The 22,051-nt window shown below is 59.4% G+C and overlaps 1 protein-coding gene across 3 annotated transcripts in view; it reads left to right on the top strand.

Moving 5' to 3' along the window:
* The window catches only part of ANKMY1 (ankyrin repeat and MYND domain containing 1), a 58,204-nt gene extending 36,399 nt beyond the window's left edge, over positions 1–21,805 (top strand). For 2 of the 3 annotated variants that reach the window (XM_078071558.1, XM_078071559.1), the window contains exons 14-18: positions 4,194–4,307; positions 4,588–4,753; positions 9,806–9,884; positions 10,593–10,753; positions 21,281–21,805. In XM_078071558.1, the coding sequence (XP_077927684.1) occupies positions 4,194–4,307; positions 4,588–4,753; positions 9,806–9,884; positions 10,593–10,753; positions 21,281–21,411 (651 nt within the window). In that variant the 3' untranslated portion in view covers positions 21,412–21,805. Of the gene's footprint in view, positions 1–4,193; positions 4,308–4,587; positions 4,754–9,805; positions 9,885–10,592; positions 10,754–11,758; positions 12,025–21,280 lie in introns of those variants that run through there. The other variant, XM_078071560.1, reaches the window with a different exon arrangement.
* The last annotated feature ends 246 nt before the right edge of the window (positions 21,806–22,051 follow it).

Here is a 22,051-nt window from a genome sequence, read left to right as displayed (position 1 = left end):
CGTCACTTTGGTTGGGCAGCAGGACCGTGGATTCTCTCAGCAGGGCGGACATTGGCTGGGGTCCTGGTCAAGGACCTGCTAGGCTGCAGGACCGTGGATTCTCTCAGTAGGGTGGGCATTGGCCGGGGTCCTGGTCAAGGACCTGCTAGGCTGCAGGACCGTGGATTCTCTCAGAAGGGCGGGCATTGGCCGGGGTCCTGGTCAAGGACCTGCTAGGCTGCAGGACCGTGGATTCTCTCAGAAGGGCGGGCATTGGCCGGGGTCCTGGTCAAGGACCTGCTAGGCTGCAGGACTGTGGATTCTCTCAGTAGGGCGGGCATTGGCCAGGGGTCCTGGTCAAGGACCTGCTAGGCTGCAGGACCGTGGATTCTCTCAGTAGGGTGGGCATTGGCCGGGAGTCCTGTTCAAGGACCTGCTGGGCTGCAGGACTGTGGATTCTCTCAGTAGGGCGGACATTGGCCGGGGTCCTGTTCAAGGACCTGCTGGGCTGCAGGACCGTGGATTCTCTCAGAAGGGCGGGCATTGGCCGGGGTCCTGGTCAAGGACCTGCTGGGCTGCAGGACCGTGGATTCTCTCAGAAGGGCGGGCATTGGCCAGGGGTCCTGGTCACAGACCTGATGGGCTGTAGGACTGTGGATTCTCTCAGTAGAGCGGGCATTGGCCGGGGTCCTGGTCATGGACCTGCTAGGCTGCGGGATTGTGGATTTTCTCAGTAGGGCGGGCATTGGCCAGGGGTCCTGGTCACAGACCTGATGGGCTGTAGGACTGTGGATTCTCTCAGTAGGGCGGGCATTGGCCAGGGGTCCTGGTCACAGACCTGATGGGCTGTAGGACTGTGGATTCTCTCAGTAGGGCGGACATTGGCTGGGGTCCTGTTCAAGGACCTGCTGGGCTGCAGGACCGTGGATTCTCTCAGTAGGGCGGGCATTGGCCAGGGTCCTGGTCAAGGACCTGCTGGGCTGCAGGACCGTGGATTCTCTCAGAAGGGCGGGCATTGGCCAGGGGTCCTGGTCACAGACCTGATGGGCTGTAGGACTGTGGATTCTCTCAGTAGAGCGGGCATTGGCCGGGGTCCTGGTCACGGACCTGCTAGGCTGCGGGATTGTGGATTTTCTCAGTAGGGCGGGCATTGGCTAGGGGTCCTGGTCACAGACCTGATGGGCTGTAGGACTGTGGATTCTCTCAGTAGGGCGGGCATTGGCCAGGGGTCCTGGTCACAGACCTGATGGGCTGTAGGACTGTGGATTCTCTCAGTAGGGCGGGCATTGGCCAGGGGTCCTGGTCACAGACCTGATGGGCTGCAGGACAGTGGATTCTCTCAGTAGGGCGGGCATTGGCCAGGGGTCCTGGTCACAGACCTGATGGGCTGCAGGACAGTGGATTCTCTCAGTAGGGCGGGCATTGGCCAGGGGTCCTGGTCACAGACCTGATGGGCTGTAGGACTGTGGATTCTCTCAGTAGAGCGGGCATTGGCAAGGGGGTCCTGGTCAAGGACCTGCTGGGCTGCAGGACCGTGGATTCTCTCAGTAGGGCGGGCATTGGCCGGGGGCCCTGCTCAAGGACCTGCTGGGCTGCAGGAACATGGATTCTCTCAGAAGGGCGGGCATTGGCAAGGGAGTTCTGGTCACAGACCTGATGGGCTGTAGGACTGTGGATTCTCTCAGTAGAGCGGGCATTGGCCGGGGTCCTGGTCATTGACCTGCTAGGCTGCGGGATTGTGGATTCTCTCTGTAGGGCGGAATTGGCCAGGGGTCCTGGTCAAGGACCTGCTGGGCTGCAGGACTGTGGATTCTCTCAGTAGGGCGGGCATTGGCCAGGGGTCCTGGTCAAGGACGTGCTGGGACAGCACTGGGGCTGCCCCGGGTGGGTGTCTGTGGGGTGTGCCGTGTCCTGGCTATGGACGTGGCTTGCTGTAGCATTGCTGTTTCTCCTGGGTGGGCTCAGGTGTGAGCAGGAGGCATTCTGTGCTTTGTAGGTCCTCGACGCTGTGCTGTTCCCTCAGAGTCCCTCTCTGTCTTCCCAGCTGCTCTGGCCCCGCCAGGCACCCAGACACGTCCCCTTGTGCGTCTGCACCCTCCTCACTCCCGTGCCAGGGCCTTGGGTCTGCCACGGCAGCGCGGCGTGGGCAGGCCCTCCCTGTGCTGTGGCCTCACCCCTTCCCACACCCACGTGAGGCAGCTCTGTGTGGACTCCCGCTGCCCTGGCTCCATCGAGGGCCGCAGTGTGGTTCCCCAAGAGCTAGAAGCACCGGGGTGAGGGTGGGGGCTGAGAGCCTGGCTTTCTGGAGGCTGTCACACTTGACAAAAGTTCAACTTTATGGAAAAAGAAGTAAGGCCCCTTTTCTTGCGATCCCGTTTCCGGATCCCATTTTAAGGATCCTACCTTGATCCTGATCTCCTGTCCTTGTAGCGCCTGGAAGCGCCTGTGTGTGTGCTTTCGGGGCCTCTCAGTGCTGCGTTCTGGATCTGGGGGTGGGCAGGTCTGCTCTGCCCCAGCCAGGCCATCTGCCTCCATAATTGTTTGGCAAGTAGAAGGATTCAGTCTTCCTCAACCCTTAAATCATCTTATCTTTGATCTTGGGAAACTTTCCCTGGTCCCCTCAGCCTCTGATGCCTGCCTTGCTTTCTGGGGCATCAAGGGGACCCTCACACACCTGTGGGTTCCTGCCCCTGACCCCACATCAGCCAACCAGGGGTTTTTCAATGATTTAACTACTTACAACTTACTCATTTACTAATTTTTATTACAACAAACACATAAAAGTTAGGAGAGCACAGTGATGCTGTATTCCCTCCCCCAGGCGCACTGGTTATTAACACCCTAGCTCCCCACCTCCCCACCTTCTGGCCTCCCTGGCGCTCCCCTCTGCCAGCCGTCCAGCACCGTGCCAGCCCCAGCTGGGGATCTCCGTCATGCTGCCACACCAAGGAAGTCCGCATTTATCGGATGTTTGATGGGGGGTGCAACCCTCGGCCCTCCCCCAACCCCTGCCCTCCGGCCATCGGCAGGCCCTCCCCACCCTCTGGCTTGGCCCACGTTCCCACTGCATCCTTCAGCCCCTCCTGCCCTGACACGAGCCTGGAGCCGGTCCTTCCAGGGAACCAGCTTCTTGCTTTTGGGACGGTGGTTGAGTCTGTGAGGTGTGAACAGCCCAGATGACGACAGAGACCGTGCAAGGGCTGACTTCCTCTCTGTGCTTCCCCAGTCCTCGCATCCACAGCTACATGCACCGCCCTCGCGGGATGTGGGGTGGTCAGAGCTCTTGAGCAACAGAGGCGTTTAGCACCTCGGGTTCTGGCCGCACACAGGGTCAGCACGTTTGGGGACAGGCTCGGGGCCTCCTGCCCACTGGCACTGGGCTCCACTGGCTGTTTGGGGACTGCAGTGTGCCCCCCGAGTGACAGCCTGCTTGCACTTGGCCAGGAAGTAGACCGTATGCAGTATGGGCAGCGGCGGGGATGACAGCCTGGTTTTCATCTGCTCGGATGGGGCCGCACTGAGCCCCGTGTTTTGTGGTCGGGTTAAGCTTCCGAGCTAAAGCTCTAGGACCCTGCAGCCTCTTTATGGAACCCACCCCCTCCCTCTCGGGGTGGAGGCGGGCACCTCTGTTGGGTGCCATTTGCTGTGAATGAGATGGGTGGTAAGGAGCCCGAAGTTGCTCACACACGCCGTCAAACGCGCCTCTGTCCACACGTGCACGCGCAGGCATCCGCAGTCACCGAGCGCCCCGGATGTGGTGGGAGGGGGTCAGGATGGGCTTGGTGGTTGCCCTTCTATGGCTTTTGGTCTGGGGACCGGGACCATAACCAGCCTCAAGTTACAGACCCACAGGAGCTCCCTGGGGCGGTGGGGAGCAGGGGGCTCCTGAGCAGTGGCCCAGCGTGCACCTCCCTTGGGCTCTGCCCTCACTTCTCCTCCATGGGATCGGCACGTCTGTCCTGTCTGCTGACTCTCCACGCGGCTCAGAGGGTGGCTTCCCTGGGGAATAAGGGGGACGATAGCCCTTGCTCACAGCACCTACTCTTCCGCTGGGGGCCCAGTCCTCAGGCTGCCCCCCTGCCATCCAGCAACCGTGTAAAGACTGGGAGGCCGCAGGCGACGTGGGCCACAGCGTTGGGCACCCTGGTTCCGAGTCCTGCCTTCTGGTGGCTGGGGCGTCCATGCACATATGACCCAGGCTCTGTTCTCCACAGATTGACCGGCTAATTAATTACGGGGCTGACATCCTGAGCCCCGTGACGCTCACTCAGGGGGACAGGATGGCTGTGGGCACGGCTGTCGACTATGGGTATTTCAAATTCTACCAGGTATGGCTCTGAGTGTCCTACTGGTGATGGGGGTAGAGGAGCTGGGGCCCCAAGTGTGTCTGGGGCAAGGCTGGGCCACAGGCCCTTCCCGCCTCTGACTGAAGCCCACCCTGGTCGGCACCCTGCTGGCGGGGCTGCTGTCGCCAGCTTTCGGAGTGCCGTTCTGTGCTGTCCTCACCATGGGGGGTGGGCTCCCCGCCTGTGTCCCTCCCGTGCTGGCCGGCCGGGTGGTGTGCTGGGGCCCTGCGGTTCCTGGTGGTGAAGGGGTGCTGTGCTGCAGGACCGGAAGGTCGCCCACTGCCCCTTCCACATGCTGATGCCGGCCGAGCGGGAGATGTTTTTGGCCCGCAAGAGGCTCCTGGAATACATGGGCTTCCAGTTGCGCCACGCGGTCTCCGCCAAGGAGAGCCAGTGGGATCCGAAGCTGCTGAACCTGAGCAAGAAAGGTGGGTGTCAGCGGCCTGGCAGGACGGACCAGCGCCATCCCCGCCCGGGAAGCTGCTGCTCTTCCCAATTGCACAGAGTGGGATTCCCGCCTCCTGGAGGAGCCTCCGGGGTGTGGGCTGCTTCCGGAGGCTGTAGGGGAGGGGCGGGGCGGGTGAGAGTGTGCTTTCCTGCCCCTGCCCAGCTCGCCCTTGTGTCCTGCCCTCCAAGGAGCTCCTGCAGGAGACATTGAGAGAGATGGGGAGATGAGCCTCGGGAGAGAAGGGCCCCAGGGGAGTCTTCAGGCCTCACTGTGGGACTATGTCCAGGAGCACTGTTTGCCCAGTGCCAGGGGACACCAGCACAGGCTGTCCGGCTGCCCCTGGCGGAGGGCACGACGCCTGAGGCAGGGCGAGGTTCCGGCTGAGCTGTTGAAGGCTACCATGCAGCCCTCCTGCGGGAAGCAGCAGGGGCTTTGCGGCCCCAGGACTCTGCTTTGCTCTCTTGTGGCCAGGGGTCGTGGGGGCAGGTCTGCTTCTCCGTGGAAGGCCAGCAGGTGAGTGTGACTTCGGGACACTCTCGGCCTGGGGCCACAGGTTTTCGAGGTGGACTGGTCAGCTCTGGAGCAGGAGGAAGAGGGACCTGTTCTGCCCTCTGCTTGGAGAGCCACATCCTGGGGGCTGAAATGGTGACCGTGTCCCCCCCGGTGTTGCCTGGTTTGGGAGGTGCAGCCCTGGGTCCTGAGGGCCCCATGCGGGCTGGCCGAGGGGCAACACGCGGCAGAGCCAGCCCGAGGGAGCTGAGTTTCGGTGAGAGCCTGGAGGGAAGGACTGCAGGGTCATTTGACTTGGGAGACAAGCTTATGGATCCCGAGAAGGATCTGGAAAACGCTTAAGCACACGCAGGGAGTTTGCTTCTTAGCTGTAGTAATGACGATTCAGCTTCTGACAAGAATTGGATTTCGGGAGAAAAGCCATCAGCTGAGAGCTGAGCACGCTTCCCTGGAGAGCAGGACGCTGTGCGGGACCAGCCCCTGAGCGCCCTGGTCAGCCGTCCGAGTCTTCTTTGCATGATGGGGTATCCCCAGAAAGTATAGAGTCACCTGGGATGGTGGCCTTTGCATCCACATCCCCAAGGGGGCTGGGGTCGTGACCCGCCAGGAGTAACACAGGTCACCGCTCTGGCTGCCGTTGCATAGGAGAGGCTCTCCCTCTGGATGGGGGTTGCTGCTCCTACCTATGTCTGCCCTGGCTGCCTCACCTCTGCACCTGGCTGCCTCACCTCTGCCCTGGTTGCCTCACCTCTGCGCCTGGCTGCCTCACCTCTGCGCCTGGCTGCCTCACCTCTGCACCCTGGCTGTCCCACCTCTGCGCCTGGCTGTCCCACCTCTGCACCCTGGCTGCCCCACCTCTGCGCCTGGCTGTCCCACCTCTGCGCCTGGCTGCCTCACCTCTGCACCCTGGCTGCCTCACCTCTGCACCCTGGCTGTCCCACCTCTGCGCCTGGCTGTCCCACCTCTGCACCCTGGCTGCCCCACCTCTGCGCCTGGCTGTCCCACCTCTGCACCCTGGCTGCCCCACCTCTGCGCCTGGCTGTCCCACCTCTGCACCCTGGCTGCCCCACCTCTGCGCCTGGCTGTCTCACCTCTGCCCTGGCTGCCCGACCTCTGCCCTGGCTGCCTCACCTCTGCGCCTGGCTGCCTCACCTCTGCACCTGGTAGCTTGCAGCCGGACCTTGGAATGCAAGAATGGTTTAACAAGAGCAAAATCAATGTAATACACCCCATTTTTAGACTGAAGAAGAAAAACCACATGATCATTTCAATTAATGTAGAAAAAGCATTTCACAAAATCCAACACCCTTTCATGATAAAGAACATACAACAAACAAGGAATAGAGGGGCACTTGCTTAACCTGATTGGGGAGACCTACAAAAAGGCCCACAGCACACAGACCCCACGGTGGAGGACAGCATGCTTTGTCCCTAGGATCAGAAAGCAGACAGGAATGCGTCCTCTCACCATGTCTGTTTGATGATGTGCTGGAGTGCTACCCAGTGTAACCAGGCAAGGAAAAGAAAGTCATTCAGATTGGAAAGGAAAACTTAAACTGTCTCTCTTTGCAGAAATTATCTTGCAGATTGAAAATCCAGGGAATCCACTTTTTAAACTGAAACTAATATTAAACTAAACATATAAATACTAAAATACAAAGTACAGATATAAAATGATTCCGCTATTATAACTAACGAATGCATTCAGTAAGGTTGCAGAATGTAAGATCAACATGCAAAAACCAGCAGTATGTCTATATAATTGCAGCCAGCAAACAAAAAATGAGATTTAAAAAAGTTTCATTTACAACAGCATTAATAAAAATAGAATACTTGTGAATACATTTAACAAAAGCTGTGTGAAACTTACACTCTGAAAACTACAATACGTTGCTGAAGTTAAAGGAGGCCTCAGTAATGGGAAGACATCTCCTTATCAGAATCCCACTGCCTTCTTTGTAAATTGAGAAGCTAATTTTAACATTCATATGGAATTACAAAGGTCCCAGAATAGCTATAGCAATCTTGAAAGAAAAGAGCAAATTGGAAAGACTCATACTTCCCAAATTGAGACTTACTGCAAAACGACAATAAAAAGAGTGTGGCACTGGATGAAGACAGACATACGGACCAGTGGAATAGGACGCAGATCCCAGAAATAAATACATGTGTATGTCCGCTGATTTTCAACAAGGATGCCAACACTTTGAAATGAGGTTAAGGACAGAGTTTTCAACAGATGGTACTGGGACAAGTGGTTATCCAGACACAATAGAATGAAGTTTGACCCTACCTCACACCACATACAAAATTTAATTCAATTTGGATCAAAGACCTAAATGCAAGAGCTTAAACTATAAATCTCTTTAAAGAGGATATAGGGACAAATCTTCATATTCTCAGAGTTGGCAATGAATTCCTAGACATGACACCAAGAGCATAAGCAATTAAAGAAAAAAATGGATAAATTGGATTTCACCAAAATTAAAAACTTCTGTGCTTCAAAGGACACTATCGAGAAAATGAAAAGACAACACACTGTATGGGAGATATATCGAAAATCATGTATCTTATAAGGGAGTTGTATGTAGAATAAATTAAAAAATCTTACAGCTCCATAATAAAGACAAATAACTGAATTTAAAAATGGAGAAAGAGTATGAATAGAAATTTTTCCGAAGAAAGATCTACAAATGGTCAACAAGCACACGAAAAGATGCTCACTGGGATGCCTGGGTGGCCAGTCGGCTAAGTGGCTGCCTTCGGCTCAGGTCATGATCTCAGAGTCTGGGGATTGAGCCCCACATTGGGCTCCCTGCTCAGCAGGAAGTCTGCTTCTCCCTATGTCTGCCACTCCCCCTGCTTGTGCTCTCTCTCTGACAAATAAAATATTAAAAAAAAAGATGCTCACTATTATTAGTTCCCAGTGATGTACACACCAAACTGCATTAAGCTGTCACTCCATACTCACCAGGATGGTTATAATCGAAACGTCAGTAACAAGTGTTGGCGAGGATGTGGAGAAAGCAGAACCCTCCCACGCCGCTGGTGGGAACGTAAAATGGTGCAGCCTCTTCCGAGAGCGGTCTGGCTGTTCCTTAAATGTTCATCATAGAGTTATGGTATGACCCAGCAATTCCACTCCTAGGTATGTACTCGAGAGAAATGAGAACTTGTGCTCACGTGTTTATAGCAGCATTATTTCTAAAAGCCAAAGAATGGAAACAACCCAAATACCTGTCAACTGATGAATGGATAAGCAAATTATGGCATACCCATGCAATGGGATATTATTCATCCATAAAAAAGAACGGACTACCAGTGCATGCTATGACATGGATGAACCTCAAAAAGCTTGTTTTAAGCTAAAGAATCTTGTCACCAAAGATCACACATGCACTGTTTGATTCCATTCATAGGAAATGTCCAGAATAGGCAAATCCGTAGAGACAGAAAGTAGGTCAGTGGTTGCCTAGGACTGGGGGGATGGTGGTTACCAGGGGCTGGGCTCGCATGTGGACTGATGGGCATGCTGTAAAGATGACGGCGGCTGCACATCCGTGAATGTACCACAAGCCGTTACTGTGCACTTCACATGTGTGCACTGGGTGGAATGCGAACGATAGGTCAACAGAGTTGTCAGAGTCCCACCACCCTAACACACGGAGATGCTCTCCTTTCTCTCTGCCCGTGTTCTTCAAAAGAAGTGACCGCAATGCTGTGGCCGCATCAGACTCACTTCGGTTCTGCTTGATTGTCACCTCTCCCAGAAGCTTTGCCTTGGGGCCGTGTGGTCCTTACAACAACGGCTCTGGCTCGCGAGGCACAGTGCCGCAGAGCTGGCCTCCTGGGCCCACGCTCGAGCCCCTGGGATGAGCTGCGGTGCAGCCCTGGCTTCTGGTGCACGGGGAGGATGGGGAGGAAAGAGGGGCTCCCGCTATCTCTGTTCTTGGGGCCAGCAGGTGTTTGGGGGGTTTCTGCCGAATTAGAGGTTAGGCGGCCTTCCTGGGGTGGGGGGGCTGACATGCTGTTTGAGGAGAGGAAGGTGAGGGGGTGCAGTGGAACCCATGACCGTCATTGGGGGGCCTCACTGGCCTTTGGTCCCCGGCCCCCTGTGTCCTGCTGCCAGCTGCTGGAGAACAGAGCCAGGAGTCTTCACTCTGTAGAGCATCGTGAGCTGATCAAGGCCAAAGAAGCCTGGTGGCCTCTTCCCGGTGTGGAGAGAGGGGTACACTGAGCCAGCCAATGGCAAAGACGTGGGGTGGCCAGGAGGCTGCAGAGGGCTGGCCGAGGATGCAGGAGCAGAGGGAAGTCAAGGGGTGAAGCCCCCTCCCCAGAGGCTGGGAGTCAGAGGCTCTGACTCCTCAGACTTGTGTCGGGCTGTAGAAGGGCTCGGGGTCCCACCTGGTTGCCCACAGTGCCGGCAATGGGCTCACTGCAGCAGCTCGGGGCTCCCGATGCCCACGGGCGTCCCGGCACGGCTGGAGGACCCACGGAGCCTAACGTGGTTCTGTCGCTGCAGCGGAGCTGACCCCCTACCAGAGGCTGAAGCGGAAAAGTGCTGTCCCGTCCAGAGCGCTGCACCTGGAGGAGCAGGAGCGGTGAGTGGCTGGCTGACGGTGGCCGTGGGCTGGGCAGCGTGGCCTGGCCTGACCTGCTCTGCCCAGCACAGCGTTGCTGTGTCCAAGCCCTGAGCAACATGGCCCTGCTCTCGGGCCGTGGGCTGAGATGCGGGTGGCAGATGGGGTTGGTCACAGGTGCGCTTGTGGAGTGGCCCAGTGGGGTTTGGGCGCGGGCTCGCCTTCCTGAAGGCATCTCTGCTGTCACGGGCTGTACTGCCCTGGGCCCTCCCAGCCCCTCCCTGGGATCATGGCTCTGCACCCGCACTGCTGTTCCAGAACAGTCCTTTACATAAATGTGCACCTGATCATCCCCGTGGGCATTCTGGAAGGTGCCTGCCCAGGAAACCCTGGTGGGTGAGGTGGGGGTGCCGAGCGGGGACAGGCCCTAGGGCTCGAGGGTGTGCCTGCCAGGGTCCGCTCCTCCCGTACTGTGGCAAGAAGGGTCCCTGATGCCACGGCATCGTCCCCTACCTGGCCTTGGTGGCTTCCGGGCCACAGTGTGTTTCCTGTTCAAAATCGCCCTGTGCTGGACATCCATGGGCGGGGACTTCAGGTTTCTGTCCATGTGTGGGTGGCCACCCTGCGTGGCGGATGGTGGGCCTGGCCCCAGCACGCTCACCCCCCCGGTGGGGACGGCGGAGCACAGAGGGCGGGCCCTGCCTCACTGCCCACGTGGCTCCTGTGCAGGATTCCCTTCTTCAAGTTCTGCTCCCAGTGCGGCCGCTCGGTGGGAGTGCGCCTGGTGCCCTGCACCCGCTGCTATGGGATCCTGACCTGCAGCAAATACTGCAAGACCAGAGCCTGGGGCGACTTCCACAAGCGGGACTGCGGCACCCTGTCTGTCATCGGTGAGTCCGCGTGCCCGGCTGGCTGCTGTGGGGCCTGCCGAGTCTGAGGACGTAGGCACCCGCCTGTGGGGCTGCTGCGTGAGGTCTCCATTATTCCCTGAAACCTCTCAGGTTCCAGCCACTTTCCGGAATTCCCAGATGGGCCTGTTGTGCAGACAGGGCGCTGAGCCCACCTGCTCCTTCTCTACATGTCATGGGCCCATGGCTCCCTGGAGGTGGGCATGGCCTGGGCCCCACAGAACCGGGACACCATCCCTGGGGCTCCATGGGACATGTGGGGGGCTCCCCTGCATATGTGGGGGCCCTGGTGGGCACAGGTTTCCCTGGACCGTGGGGCACTTGGCCTTGGCACTGCTTCTGGAAGCTTCCTCCCAGCCCACCCTCCCCATGCCCCCTCCTTTGGGATGACCTGGGGAGGAGCTGCGGGTGTGTGGGTGGTGACTCTGGACCAGGGCACCACTGCTCTGAGGGTAGCTAATGGTGAGCAAAGCTGTGTGCACAGCTGTCCCCTGGGACTTGAGCAGGTGGGGGAGGAGCAGGTGTTGCTTCGCTCTCTCTCAGAGCCTGTCCTTGGTGTGGAGGGACAGGAAGGCTGGGCTGACCGCTGCCCTTGGGCCTCTGCCCCTGGAGCCCTTCCTCTCTGAGCTCCAACACTGTCCTCTCGGTGCCCCTCTGTGAAGCGGGGCTCTGTGGGGTGTACGTGGGTCTGGACAAGGCTCCCTAGGCTTGGGGACCCCAGGCTGGGAGTCCCCTGCTTTGAAGAGACGGAGTCATTGCCATGCATGCCACACGTGTGCAAGCATGACGCCACGCAGGGCAGGACGGGGCTGAGCCGGGAGCCCGGGGCTCGCAGAGCTGAGCGCTGTGTTCCAGGTGACACCAGCGAACAGTAGCGAGCCGGCAGGGCCCACAGGGGGCGTGGGGTCCCTCTGCACTCCTGCAGGGGACCTGCGCCTGTGCCTCCTCGGGGACAGCCCGGGCCCTCACCTTCCTCCTCCCTGCCAGTTCCTTCTCCAGGGCCCCACCTGGAGGACTTGCACAGGAGGGCGGAGGAATCTCAATGGCCAGAACAGCCGGATGCCTGAGGCCTGGGGGGGGCCCAGCGGCAGGCCATGCCGCCGCTGTGATCCTCACCTGCTGGCAGCCACACCTCGGGGCGCCTCAGGCTGCTGGCCTCGTGCAGGACGTCTGCACCTGCAGGGCTGTGCGTGATGACGTCTTCCTCCTGACCTCGCAATAAAGTGGCCCCACTGGGTGTGTGTTTAACCCTCCCTGCCTTGCTCCGCCGGCCCGTACCCAGACAAAGCCCAGAGCTTCCGAGGGTCTCCCTGGCCAATCGGTGCCTGGCATCTGTCAGTTGATGGGAAGGCTGGGAGGATGAGGGTCAGGACTGGAGCTCGCTCTAGAGACTACTACCGGAAGGTCACTCCTGCACCGCTGGGGGACGTTTTGGGGCTTCCCAGGTGCTCCCAGCCCCGGCTCTCATCTGCATTCCTGCTGGAAGGCTCCAGGTCCCCTGCTGGTCCCCAGAAGGGGGGGGTGTCCATATCTTCCACGTGCATTTACCGAGTGTCTGTGTGCATCAGGCAGGCTCTGGGGTGGGGACGGTGGATAGGAAAATCCGCCGTGATTGAGACAGGGGTGTGTGGGGGTGACTGAGTCAGGAGTGCTGCACGGTGGTGATGGTGGGCCATGGGTGGTGGGTGTGCTTTCGTGGAGAGGTGGGAGGAAGGGGGCAGGGAGGATTGAGGACTGGGGTGCCAGTCCTGAGCAAGAAGGTGGTGGGCATGGCCAGGGAGGAGGAGGGGGTGGGGCGGGGCAGGTGGGAAAGGAGGTTGGGAAAGGAGGGGTGCTGAGCCTGTGCAGGGACCCCAGCTAGGCCGCTTTTTGCTGGTCAAGGCAGCCCCACCTGCAGCCGTGGTTTTGCCTGATTTCCTGGGTCTCTTGTCTAGATGGGGCTCCTTATGTGGGAAGCTTGCTGGGGAGGCTCCCAGGTAAAGGGGTGAGGAGAGCACCTAGGCACAAGGAGAAATGAGCCCGTGTGTAGCTCTGCAGCTCTGTATCAGCCGGTCCTGCCCCTGGCGGGGCTGTGGAGGGCCTTCCCGGGGAGGGGCCGGGGCCGGGGGCAGCCCCCAGAGACGTGTGGGCGGCTCCTACCTCAGCCGCTAGGAAAGGAAGTGCTCCTAATGAGCACCTCCTAATTTCGAACTTACACTGTTAATTATATGACGTTTAGAGATCTATATGTATACACACAAAAGAAAGAAGAGATTAAATGGCAGTTATCCCCAAACCCGGAAGTTACCATTGCCAGTACTTTGGTGTGTGTGCTTCCAGTCCCATCTGTGTGTCTGCACACACCGCGTCCATCACACACGCTCTACGTCACACCCTCCCACACCACCCGCCACACCACGCACACGCACCACGCGCCACACGCACCACACTCGGGGTGTGGGAGCGTGATCTGTATGTTCTAAACTTAACCACGAATCTTTCTATGCTTTGATATATTTTTCTGCAACGTAATTTTCCCCAAATGAAAATAGTATTATTTTTATTCTGATTATGCATGCAATCTACGCCCATTGTTAAAAAACACAAGAAAATGAAAACTAGTCTTACTGCTCAGGAACAGATAACCTGCACACACTAGATCTTAATCTGTGCCCAGGTGCACAGAGTGCGTCTTCATGCACCCCCATGCATATGCACACGCGTGTTGTCGTGTGTCCCTCCATTTGTTTTTAGTTAAGTGGCTCGTTTTGTGACTTTAACCTACCTTCCGGTGCACTGTGTGCGTCCTACCATTTTCCTGAAGGAACTGAGGCATCCGCCCACCACCTGGCCGCTGGGCATCTGCTGTTTCAGGGCTCACTCGCGGAGGGGGCTGCACACACACCTTCCACCTAGTTTTACTTTGGGCAGAATTCACAGAGGTTGCATTTTCAGATTTTAGGAGCGTTCCCATCATCAGTTTTGTCTTCTTAGCCCGCTTGCTGGTAAGGCTGGGGGGCGCGTCCGCGCTGCGACACCGGGTGGGTAATGAGCCAGTAAGGTGCGCTGCCTGTCTTCCGGGGATCCACGCACAAGCTGAAAGTCCTCTCCACACTCGGATGCGGGAACACAGCGTTGAGGTTTTTCCTCGGGTCCGTTACTGGAGACGCCTGCCCTTCCAGCCTCGGGGAGCTCTCCCCACACCCTGCCGCCCTCCCTGCTGCCTCTCCCTGTCGTGGGACCGACCTTCTCTCCGTTTGAACTTCGCTCCATGGAGTTTTTCACTCTGTTGTCAAATCCATCTGTCCTGTTTCGGGGTCTGGTTTGCTGGCAGATTTAGGAAGCAGTCCCCAGACCGAGATTATACAAGGTTCGCCCGGATTTTAAAAACAATCTTCATTATTGTTTTGCTTATAATTTTACAGTTGCCCAGAATTACTGTGAGAGATCTGAGAGCCAGCTGGCACCACTAGTCCTGTCCTTTCCCCACAGGACTAGTGGTGACCAAGTCCCGCGGCAGGTGCAAGGACGATCCGGCTGTGGCTCCTGCAGCCTCCGATGCACTGTCCCCACTGCGGGACAGCCCGGCCAGCGCTCCGTTTCCCTGTGAAAGGCGCTAACTGTTAGTCTGTGCTTATTCAACTTGTATGTAGATTTGGCTTGTCCAGTTCAGAAATGTCTGTTGACACTTTGTAACTATCCTAATTGCTTAGTGTGATCGGGAGACGTGGCATCTTCAGTGGCTTGAGGCTTCCAGGTAAGGCTGTGCTGTCCCCGTCCAGTCTGATGGTTTCCTGAACAGAGGAGTCCCCACTGGCTGCTCTCCCCGTCTCTCCTTAGGCCAACCCTGTAGGAAGTCTGCTCAGCTCTGCCTTCCAAGTTTGGCCCAATCGGGTCACTTCTAGAACCTCCTGCCACCACCGCCCCTGCCCGCCTCTCTGTCCCTGCAGCCCCCAGAGGCCAGCCCACTTTGCTCCTGCACCCACTTGTGTCCCATCAAAGTCCTCCCTGTACCCATCGCTCACTGTCCCCCCTGCTCCAGCCCCCCTACCCGCCCCCACCTGGGTCTGCTCCCCCATTCCTGTGGCTCTTCCCCCGTTCCCAGAAGGCTGCTGTGGAGTCCACTCCAGCTTCTGGGTCAACAGGTGCATTGAGCGATTATCCTCTGACCGCCATGCTTCTGGCACCTGAATTTCATAGAGGACAAGATAACTGGATCTCTCCCCTTGAGGGAGTCTGCGTTCTAGAAGGGAGAGCTGTCCCGTGGGAGAAATGCCCCCTTTGCCAGCCTCCAGCAGGACAGGTACGGTGTTTCCAGCAGAGCTCTGTTGCTGTGAGGACGCAGGCTAGGCACGGAGGGGTCTCCCCACCAGGAGGGCACAGGCCCACCTCCTCGCATGCTTGTGGGGGAGGAGGGGGCAGGGGAAGGGCACAGCCCCGCCTCCCCCCGCACCCCTGGGGGGGCACAGCCCCTCCTCCCTGCGGCCCGGGGCTTCCCTGGTCTCCGCAGCGCTGCGCCTGGCCCCAGCTGTCTGGGTGGGTGGCAGGCGCTGCGGATGCCCGCGTAGGACCCTGTTTCTGTCCCACGTCCGTGGCTCTTGCTTCACCCGGGGCTCGCTGGTAGTCGGCAGGGGCCGCGCGGCAGCCTTGTGTCTACGTGGGGTGCTTCCAGCCGATTTCTTAAAAGGATACCGGCGTTACATTTACGGATTGGTACGCCAAAGTTCATCATTCCAGCCTAAATCTTTTTCTCTAGACTTCCTTTAACGCATTGGTCTGGCTGTTCAGTCCACGTGGTGCCTTTGTGTGTTTCCCCTCCGCGTGAAGTGCCCCCACGTCCCGGTCTCCCCGCCCTGGCCTCTCTGTCACCCGGGACTTGGCGCTCGTCAGGAATCCAGCTGCCTGTATCTTCAGGATACACCAACCCAGGTGCCTCTGCCCCGGCCCTTACTGGGCGCTGTGCATCGGGGCGGGAGGGGGTGCGCGTCTCACCCCCTGCTCTGTACCAAGTTCTGGGGGGGGGCGGGGGGAGGGCTGTGGAGAGGCTGGCCTGGCCAGACACACTGTGCGTCCTGCGTGCCCTCCGTTCCCTCCCGCGATGGTCCCTGGAGACTCCAGCCGGAGCAGGGTGCAGCCCAGCCAGCAGCCAGCCACCCCTCAGGTCCTGAGCGACGCGGGCAGCTGGTCTGAGTGGAGGCCCGGCACTGCCCGAGTGTGGACCAAGGGGGTGCCTGCCTGGGCACCTGTCCTGGGGAATGCTGCGGAGCGCAGCTCCCTCCTCGGAAAGTTTTGGATGCTGAGCGCCTCTACCTGCTTCTGCTCTCTGAGCGTGAGGTGTCCCGGCTGCTCTGGGGGGACCCGCCTCCCTTCTCCTCTGGCCATAGTGTGCGCAGCCCATTGGCTCCCTGTGAACGTGGCAGTTCTGGTCACTTAGGCCCTGCTGCAGAATGGGGGTCCCACCGTGCCCAGGCCAGGCCCCTCGCCGAGCCACCAACTGTCTCCCTGCCCCTGCTTTCTGGCCTCACTGTTGTGGGGGTCTGGCCTCCCTGGGACTGGGAGGGTGTGGGAGGACAGTGGTGGGGGTGTGTGCTCAGATGGGACGGAGCGCAGGGCCTGGTGACTTGTGAGGGCCTAGACACCTTGGGAGCGGAAGGCCGCGGCGGGCCTGGCACAGAGGTTTGTCTGGGCTCTGCCCTGAGCATCAGGGCGGTGAGGGCACGAGTGGAGGCCAGCCGGGCAGTGGTGTGGGCAGGGTGGGTGCTCAGGGGAGAGCCTGCTGGGGCAGGGGCAGAGCTCAGCATAGAAATGCCCAGCATGCGGGAGACAGGCTGCAGGGAATGCGCTCAGTGGCTCGAGGAAGCTGTGGGAGAGCCCTCGGGGTGGACGTCGTCAGTGATGGAGCGCATGCTGAGAGTGTGTCGCCCTGGTCCTGCTGTGGGAAGAGGGGACGGCCCACAGAACCGGCAGGGGGAGCCGGGAGTGCGGGACCTTCTGCTCTGCCAGACCGTGGGGTGTGTGTGTGTGTGCCTGTGTGTGCAAGTGTGTGTGTGCGTGTGTGTGCGTGCTCGTGTGTGCATGTGTGTGTGTGCGTGCTCGTGTGTGCAAGTGTGTGCCCGTGTGTGCATGTGTTTCTGTGTGTGTTGCATGCTCGTGTGTGCGTGTGTGTGTCCTCGTGTGTGCATGTGTGTGTGCGTGCTCGTGTGTGCAAGTGTGTGTGCATGCGCGTGTGTGCAAGTGTGTGTGCATGCTCGTGTGTGCATGTGTGTGCACCCGTGCGTGCAAGTGTGTGTGTGTGCTCGTGTGTGCAAGTGTGTGTGTGCAAGTGTGTGTGTGCGTGCGTGTATAGAGGGGGAGTGCTGAGCAGGTGGAGGGCTGAGTTTAACGGGGGGCTCACCCAGGCAGCTCTTCAGGGGTCGGCTTGTGAGGGTGCTCCGAGACTAGCTCACCCACCTTCTGTCTCCCTGCCACTCCCACCCTTCCTCTGGCTTGGGAGTGTGCCCGGACAGCCACCTTGCTCACCCATCCCCTGACCTTGCTCCCGGCTTCCTGCTCCTCTGGGCTCCACTCGGCCACCCGCCCGGGCTTCTTGGGGTCCTCGGGCCGGGAAAGAGGTGCCCTGCTCCCTTCCCCAGCGCTAGGAGGCCACCACGGGGAGCGGGTGAGGTGGGGCAGGTGGAGGGCAGGACGGCAGACATGCCGGGTGCCGCCGGGTGACCAGATGCGTGGCTTCACGGCGAGCTTGCAAGTGCCCGTGGCTCTAGGGGAGCTGGCCTACAGCAGAGCCCAGTGCAGGTGGAGAAACAGCAGGTCAGGAGGGCACTGGGGGGAGAGGGCCAGGCAGTGGGCGGGTGAGGGAGGCTCAGGCTGGGGAGCCAGCCCGCAGGGCACTGGGCAAGCGGCGTCTATGGTGGATGCGCTCTGGAGGAGGCGTGTGGAGGGGTTGATGGGTTTCACTTAGATCAGGGGAGCCAACAAGGCCGGGCAAGGATGGTGTTTGTGAGGGGAAGCCCCGTCCTCAGGGCATGAAGGGAGGGCCAGGGCTGGGGAGATGGAGGGACCAGGCTCGTGGCTACGACCCCTCCCCGGACTCTCCATACCTGGGCTCTTGGGAGAGCAGGCAGCGCCCTGAGGGGTGGCCAGGTAAGGTCAAGGGAGCCTTGGGAGGAGGTGCCCAGGAAGCTGGGAACAGAGGCGATTCGGGGTGCCTGAGAGGGGAACAGCCTGAGATGAGCTCAGGATGGAGAGGGATGGTCAGTCTGGAATGTTGGTGAGGGACCCACAGGGCCTGGAACCTGTGGTTGTCAGGGTTCCACCCAGAATCCAGCATTCTGTGACCTCTGGAGAGACAGGCAGTGGGGTGGCCAGGTGGGTCCCAGGCAGGACACAGAAAACATAGGGCCAGGAGCTGTGGGTTCCTTCCCAGCCACAGAGTGGAGGCACCCCCACCCCCACCCCCATGCTTGGAGCCTGGGGAGTTTCCTCCTTCCTTGGGCCACGGCTGCAGGCTGACCACGGGCAAGGGTGTCCGGCTTAGTTCTGTTTGTGGTTTGGGTTCTTTTATTTTAAAGAACCCCCCCTCCCCCACACTTTAAAAGCTTCACAGCCCCGCAAAACCTGCATCTGATCTGGTTCAACCGTGAACATTTTAAAAAAACCACAAAATAATAAGAGGAGTCCCGGACCTGCCACCACTTGGGTGGGACACTTGTCCGCACAGATGTCCGCACTGAGATGCGCTCATCTCACGCCTGGTTGTTAAAGAACTGGAACGCGGTGCAGCTAGCCCTCCACTCTTACCCCATTAGATGGTTTCGCTTTTCATTCCTGTGTCCCTAAAAGGCACGTGGGACTGTTTTCCATTGTGGGATTATATACTGCACAGTGCTTTGGAAAGTCTCTTTTTGCATTCCCTGATGACAAGGAAAATTGAGCACTTTTTCATATGTAACTAGTGGTTATTTATCCTATTTATTATTTAAAGATTTATTTATTTGAGAGAGAGAGCAAGAGTGCGAGCGCGTGCACACACGAGCAGGGGCAGAGGGAGAGGAAGAGAGAGAATCCCAAGCAGACTCCCCGCTGAGTGCGGAGCCCAACGCGGGGCTCGGTCTCTATCTCATGACCCTGAGCCCACGACCTGAGCCGAAGTCAAGAGTCGGAATACTTAACCGACTGCGCCACCGAGGCGGCCCCCATCCTATTTATTATTTATCGGGCATTTGGAGTCCCGTGTCTGGGATTCGCCTCCGTGGCTGCGTGATCGCTGCCCATGTTTGCGCGGGGATGGCTCTGTCCTCGACGGCAGGAGCCTCTGGTGTGTGCTACGGCCTGCGTTTTCGTGTCTGGTCTGTCTGCGTGCAGGACAGAATATCGGTGTGGCCACAGTTGCCCACGGCATCCTCGTGGCTCCATGTCTCCAGAGTGCTTGCTGTGCCCACGGGTCTTACTGTCCCACTGTCTTTTCTGTGCTTGTAAACGTGGCTTTCTGCAGTTTGCTTCTTAGTCCATCCTCAGTATTCTTGTTGATGGTGTGAGGTGGGGGCCTGTTCGATCCTTGCCGTGTGGCTAGTCGAGGGCCCGGCACCGGTTAGCTTACGTGCTCTTCTCCACCCCCTCCCCCCCGGCAGCTCTTCATCTGCTCCCTTCCCCACAGACTTGCCTTTTCCAGAATTTCCTCCAGATGGACTCAAACTGGCATGGTCTTCTGTAGTCTGGGGGCTGTGTTCAGGCTGCCAACCTGTGGAGGTTGGGAGGGCTTCCCTTTCTACGAAACTGCCAACTCCCTGGGCCCCCTCCCACACCTGGCTGAAGGCATGGAGCTCCTGCCAGCCTGCCTCCTGTGGGGTGCCCACCTCCTCTGGGGGATCCCTGCCTCCTGTGTGGTGCCCACCTCCTCTGGGGGATCCCTGCCTCCTGTGTGGTGCCCACCTCCTCTGGGGGATCCCCGCCTCCTGTGTGGTGCCCACCTCCTCTGGGGGATCCCTGCCTCCTGTGGGGTGCTCACTTCCTATGGGGGGCCCCTGCGTCCTGTGCAGTGCCCACCTCCTCTGGGGGATCCCTGCGTCCTGTGGGGAGTCCCCACCCCCTGTGGGGTCCTTATTTCCTGTGGGGAAGACCTCACCTCCTGTGGGGGGTCCCTGCCTCCTATTGGGGGGTCCCTGCTTCCTATGGGGTGTCCCCATCTCCTGCGGGGCCCTCACTTCCTATGGAGGTCCTCACATCCTGTGGGGGGCCCTTGCTTTTTGTGGGGGGTCTCCACCTCTTGTGTGGTCCCCACCTCTTGTGTGGGGGCCCCGCCTCCTCAGGGGGGCTCCCCATGTCCTGTGTGGGGAGGGTCCTCATCTGAGCTCCAGTTGGTGCTTTTCCCAGTCTCCTGTTTTGTTTTAAACAATGGGCTTGTTCTAACCTGAGGGCTTCCGTCTCTGACACCACACAACACTCTGTAGACCAGCTGCCCCAGGACCTGACGTTCTCGGGCTCTGGCTCGGGTGGTGGGTGTTTTCTGGCATGCTGTAATTTTTAATTTGAGTTCCCACCACTGGGGATATGTGACTCCTTCTCCCGAGGGCATCTCACTCTGCCTGGGCGGGGGAGCCCTGCCTGATACCCCCTGAGGACCAGCGGAACCCCCTGCTCTGGGGAGGCGGTTTCTGGGCAGAGCCCCTGCAGCAAAGCTTTCTTGGCCGTGTGGCCCCCCCCCCCCCCCCCCGCTCTGGAGCCCAATGATGGCTGCTGACTGTGACGTTCCTTGCCTTGTCCAGCGCGCCGTGCCGTCTGCAGGGGCAGCATCGCTGTGAGCTTCGACACCGGACACGTCCCGGTGTTTTCCCCCGCTGCTCACTCTCGCTTGGGCGGCCTGTCGGGTTCCCGCTGCCGTGCTGTGTAGTTGGAGATTCCGGAGAGGTTCCTGGCTGGCTCGCTTCTCTGCCTTCCCGGGTCGGGCCCGGAAACGGGCTTCTGCTACAAACGGGGAAGTGTCCTGTTTGCATCTTCGGCGACACGAGGGAGGGAGAGAAGCGTTTCCCTTCACCAAGGTTGCCCTTCACTGGGTCCCGTCCGTGCCCCGTCACCTGCCCTAGACTCACCCCCACCTTTGACAGCTCGGACAGGGGACTTGCCACCTATGTTGTTTCCAGCAGGACACAGGCCCCTGGTTCCAATCCTTCCACGTTCACTAGGGAATCTGTTCTCTACCCTGAACTAGACCTAGCACTTTGATGATACGTGCGATTTCTGGACAGAGGGTTGTCTCCAGGTAAAGGACCGCCGGTCCCCTGGAGGGGAGGAGGGTGTGCGTTCCCACGAGTGTGCACGCCGAGCGCCACGCCGGCCTGCCCACAGGAGGCGCCGAGGAGCTAGCTGCCTTCTGCCAGCCGGGGGGCCGGTCCGCAAGTCTGCAGCTTCCTGGGTATCTCAAGAGGGATGAACTGGGACCAGCACCTGGTCTGCTGTGGGCCGGGTGGCCCGTCCCCACCTGCCCCCGGCCTGTGCCGGAAGCCCACCTCACTTGTGTCCTTCTTTCCCTCACAGGGAAAATGGAATCAGCTTCGTTCACACAGAACTTCCAAAACCATCTGGGCAAGAAGGCGAGCCAGAAGCCTGAGACCCCAAAGCTGCCAGGCCGGCCAAAGAGCTCCTTTTCCACATACAACCAGGAATGAGTGTCTAGCGACCCACCTGTTCCGTGAACTCCCGAGGCTGTCGAGGCTGTCTCCCAGCCCACCCAGGGAGGGAGGCCTTCCCCCCTCCTCCTCCTGGGAGGAGATCGACCACCCCGCATCCCAGGGCTCCAGGAAGGGTGGGCCCGTGAGCCCACAGTCGCTGCTCTGCAGGGGAGGCCGTTGCTGGGGCCAGGGGCCCCCAAGGAGCTGCAACCCCTGGAGAAGCTGCGTTTTCCCTCCCAGGGCACGCAGCCCAGCACCCCTGTGCTGGGGGAGCGGGGTCCCAGCCGCTGGCTCCTCGGCACTCAGGCCCACAGGGACAGAGAGGCTTTATTGAACGTTCACCAGGCAGACTAGTGTGGCCGCAATTCCCAAATAAAGTGACCCTGCAGCACCTCTTGCTTCCGGGCTGGCCTCCAGGCTCTGCTGGGCAGCCGGTCCTGGGCCCTGCATGGATGTGCTGCCCACGAGGCCAGGGCGCTGGCGAGGCCAAAGTGCACTGGGGGGTGAGTGTGGGGGCTGGCAGCTCCGTCTCAGGTATTGTGCGGGACTCGGCTCGGCAGGGCAGGCCGGTGGGGGCAGGAGCCTCTGCTCTGGTGAGGCAGCAGGGCTCCTCGGCACGGGGGACAGACTGGACCAT

This window comes from Halichoerus grypus, chromosome 4, assembly GCF_964656455.1.
Source record: "Halichoerus grypus chromosome 4, mHalGry1.hap1.1, whole genome shotgun sequence".
Classification (NCBI taxonomy): domain Eukaryota; kingdom Metazoa; phylum Chordata; class Mammalia; order Carnivora; family Phocidae; genus Halichoerus; species Halichoerus grypus.
The sequence above is the reverse complement of the archived record's forward strand: the minus strand, read 5'-3'. Positions and strand labels throughout refer to the sequence as shown.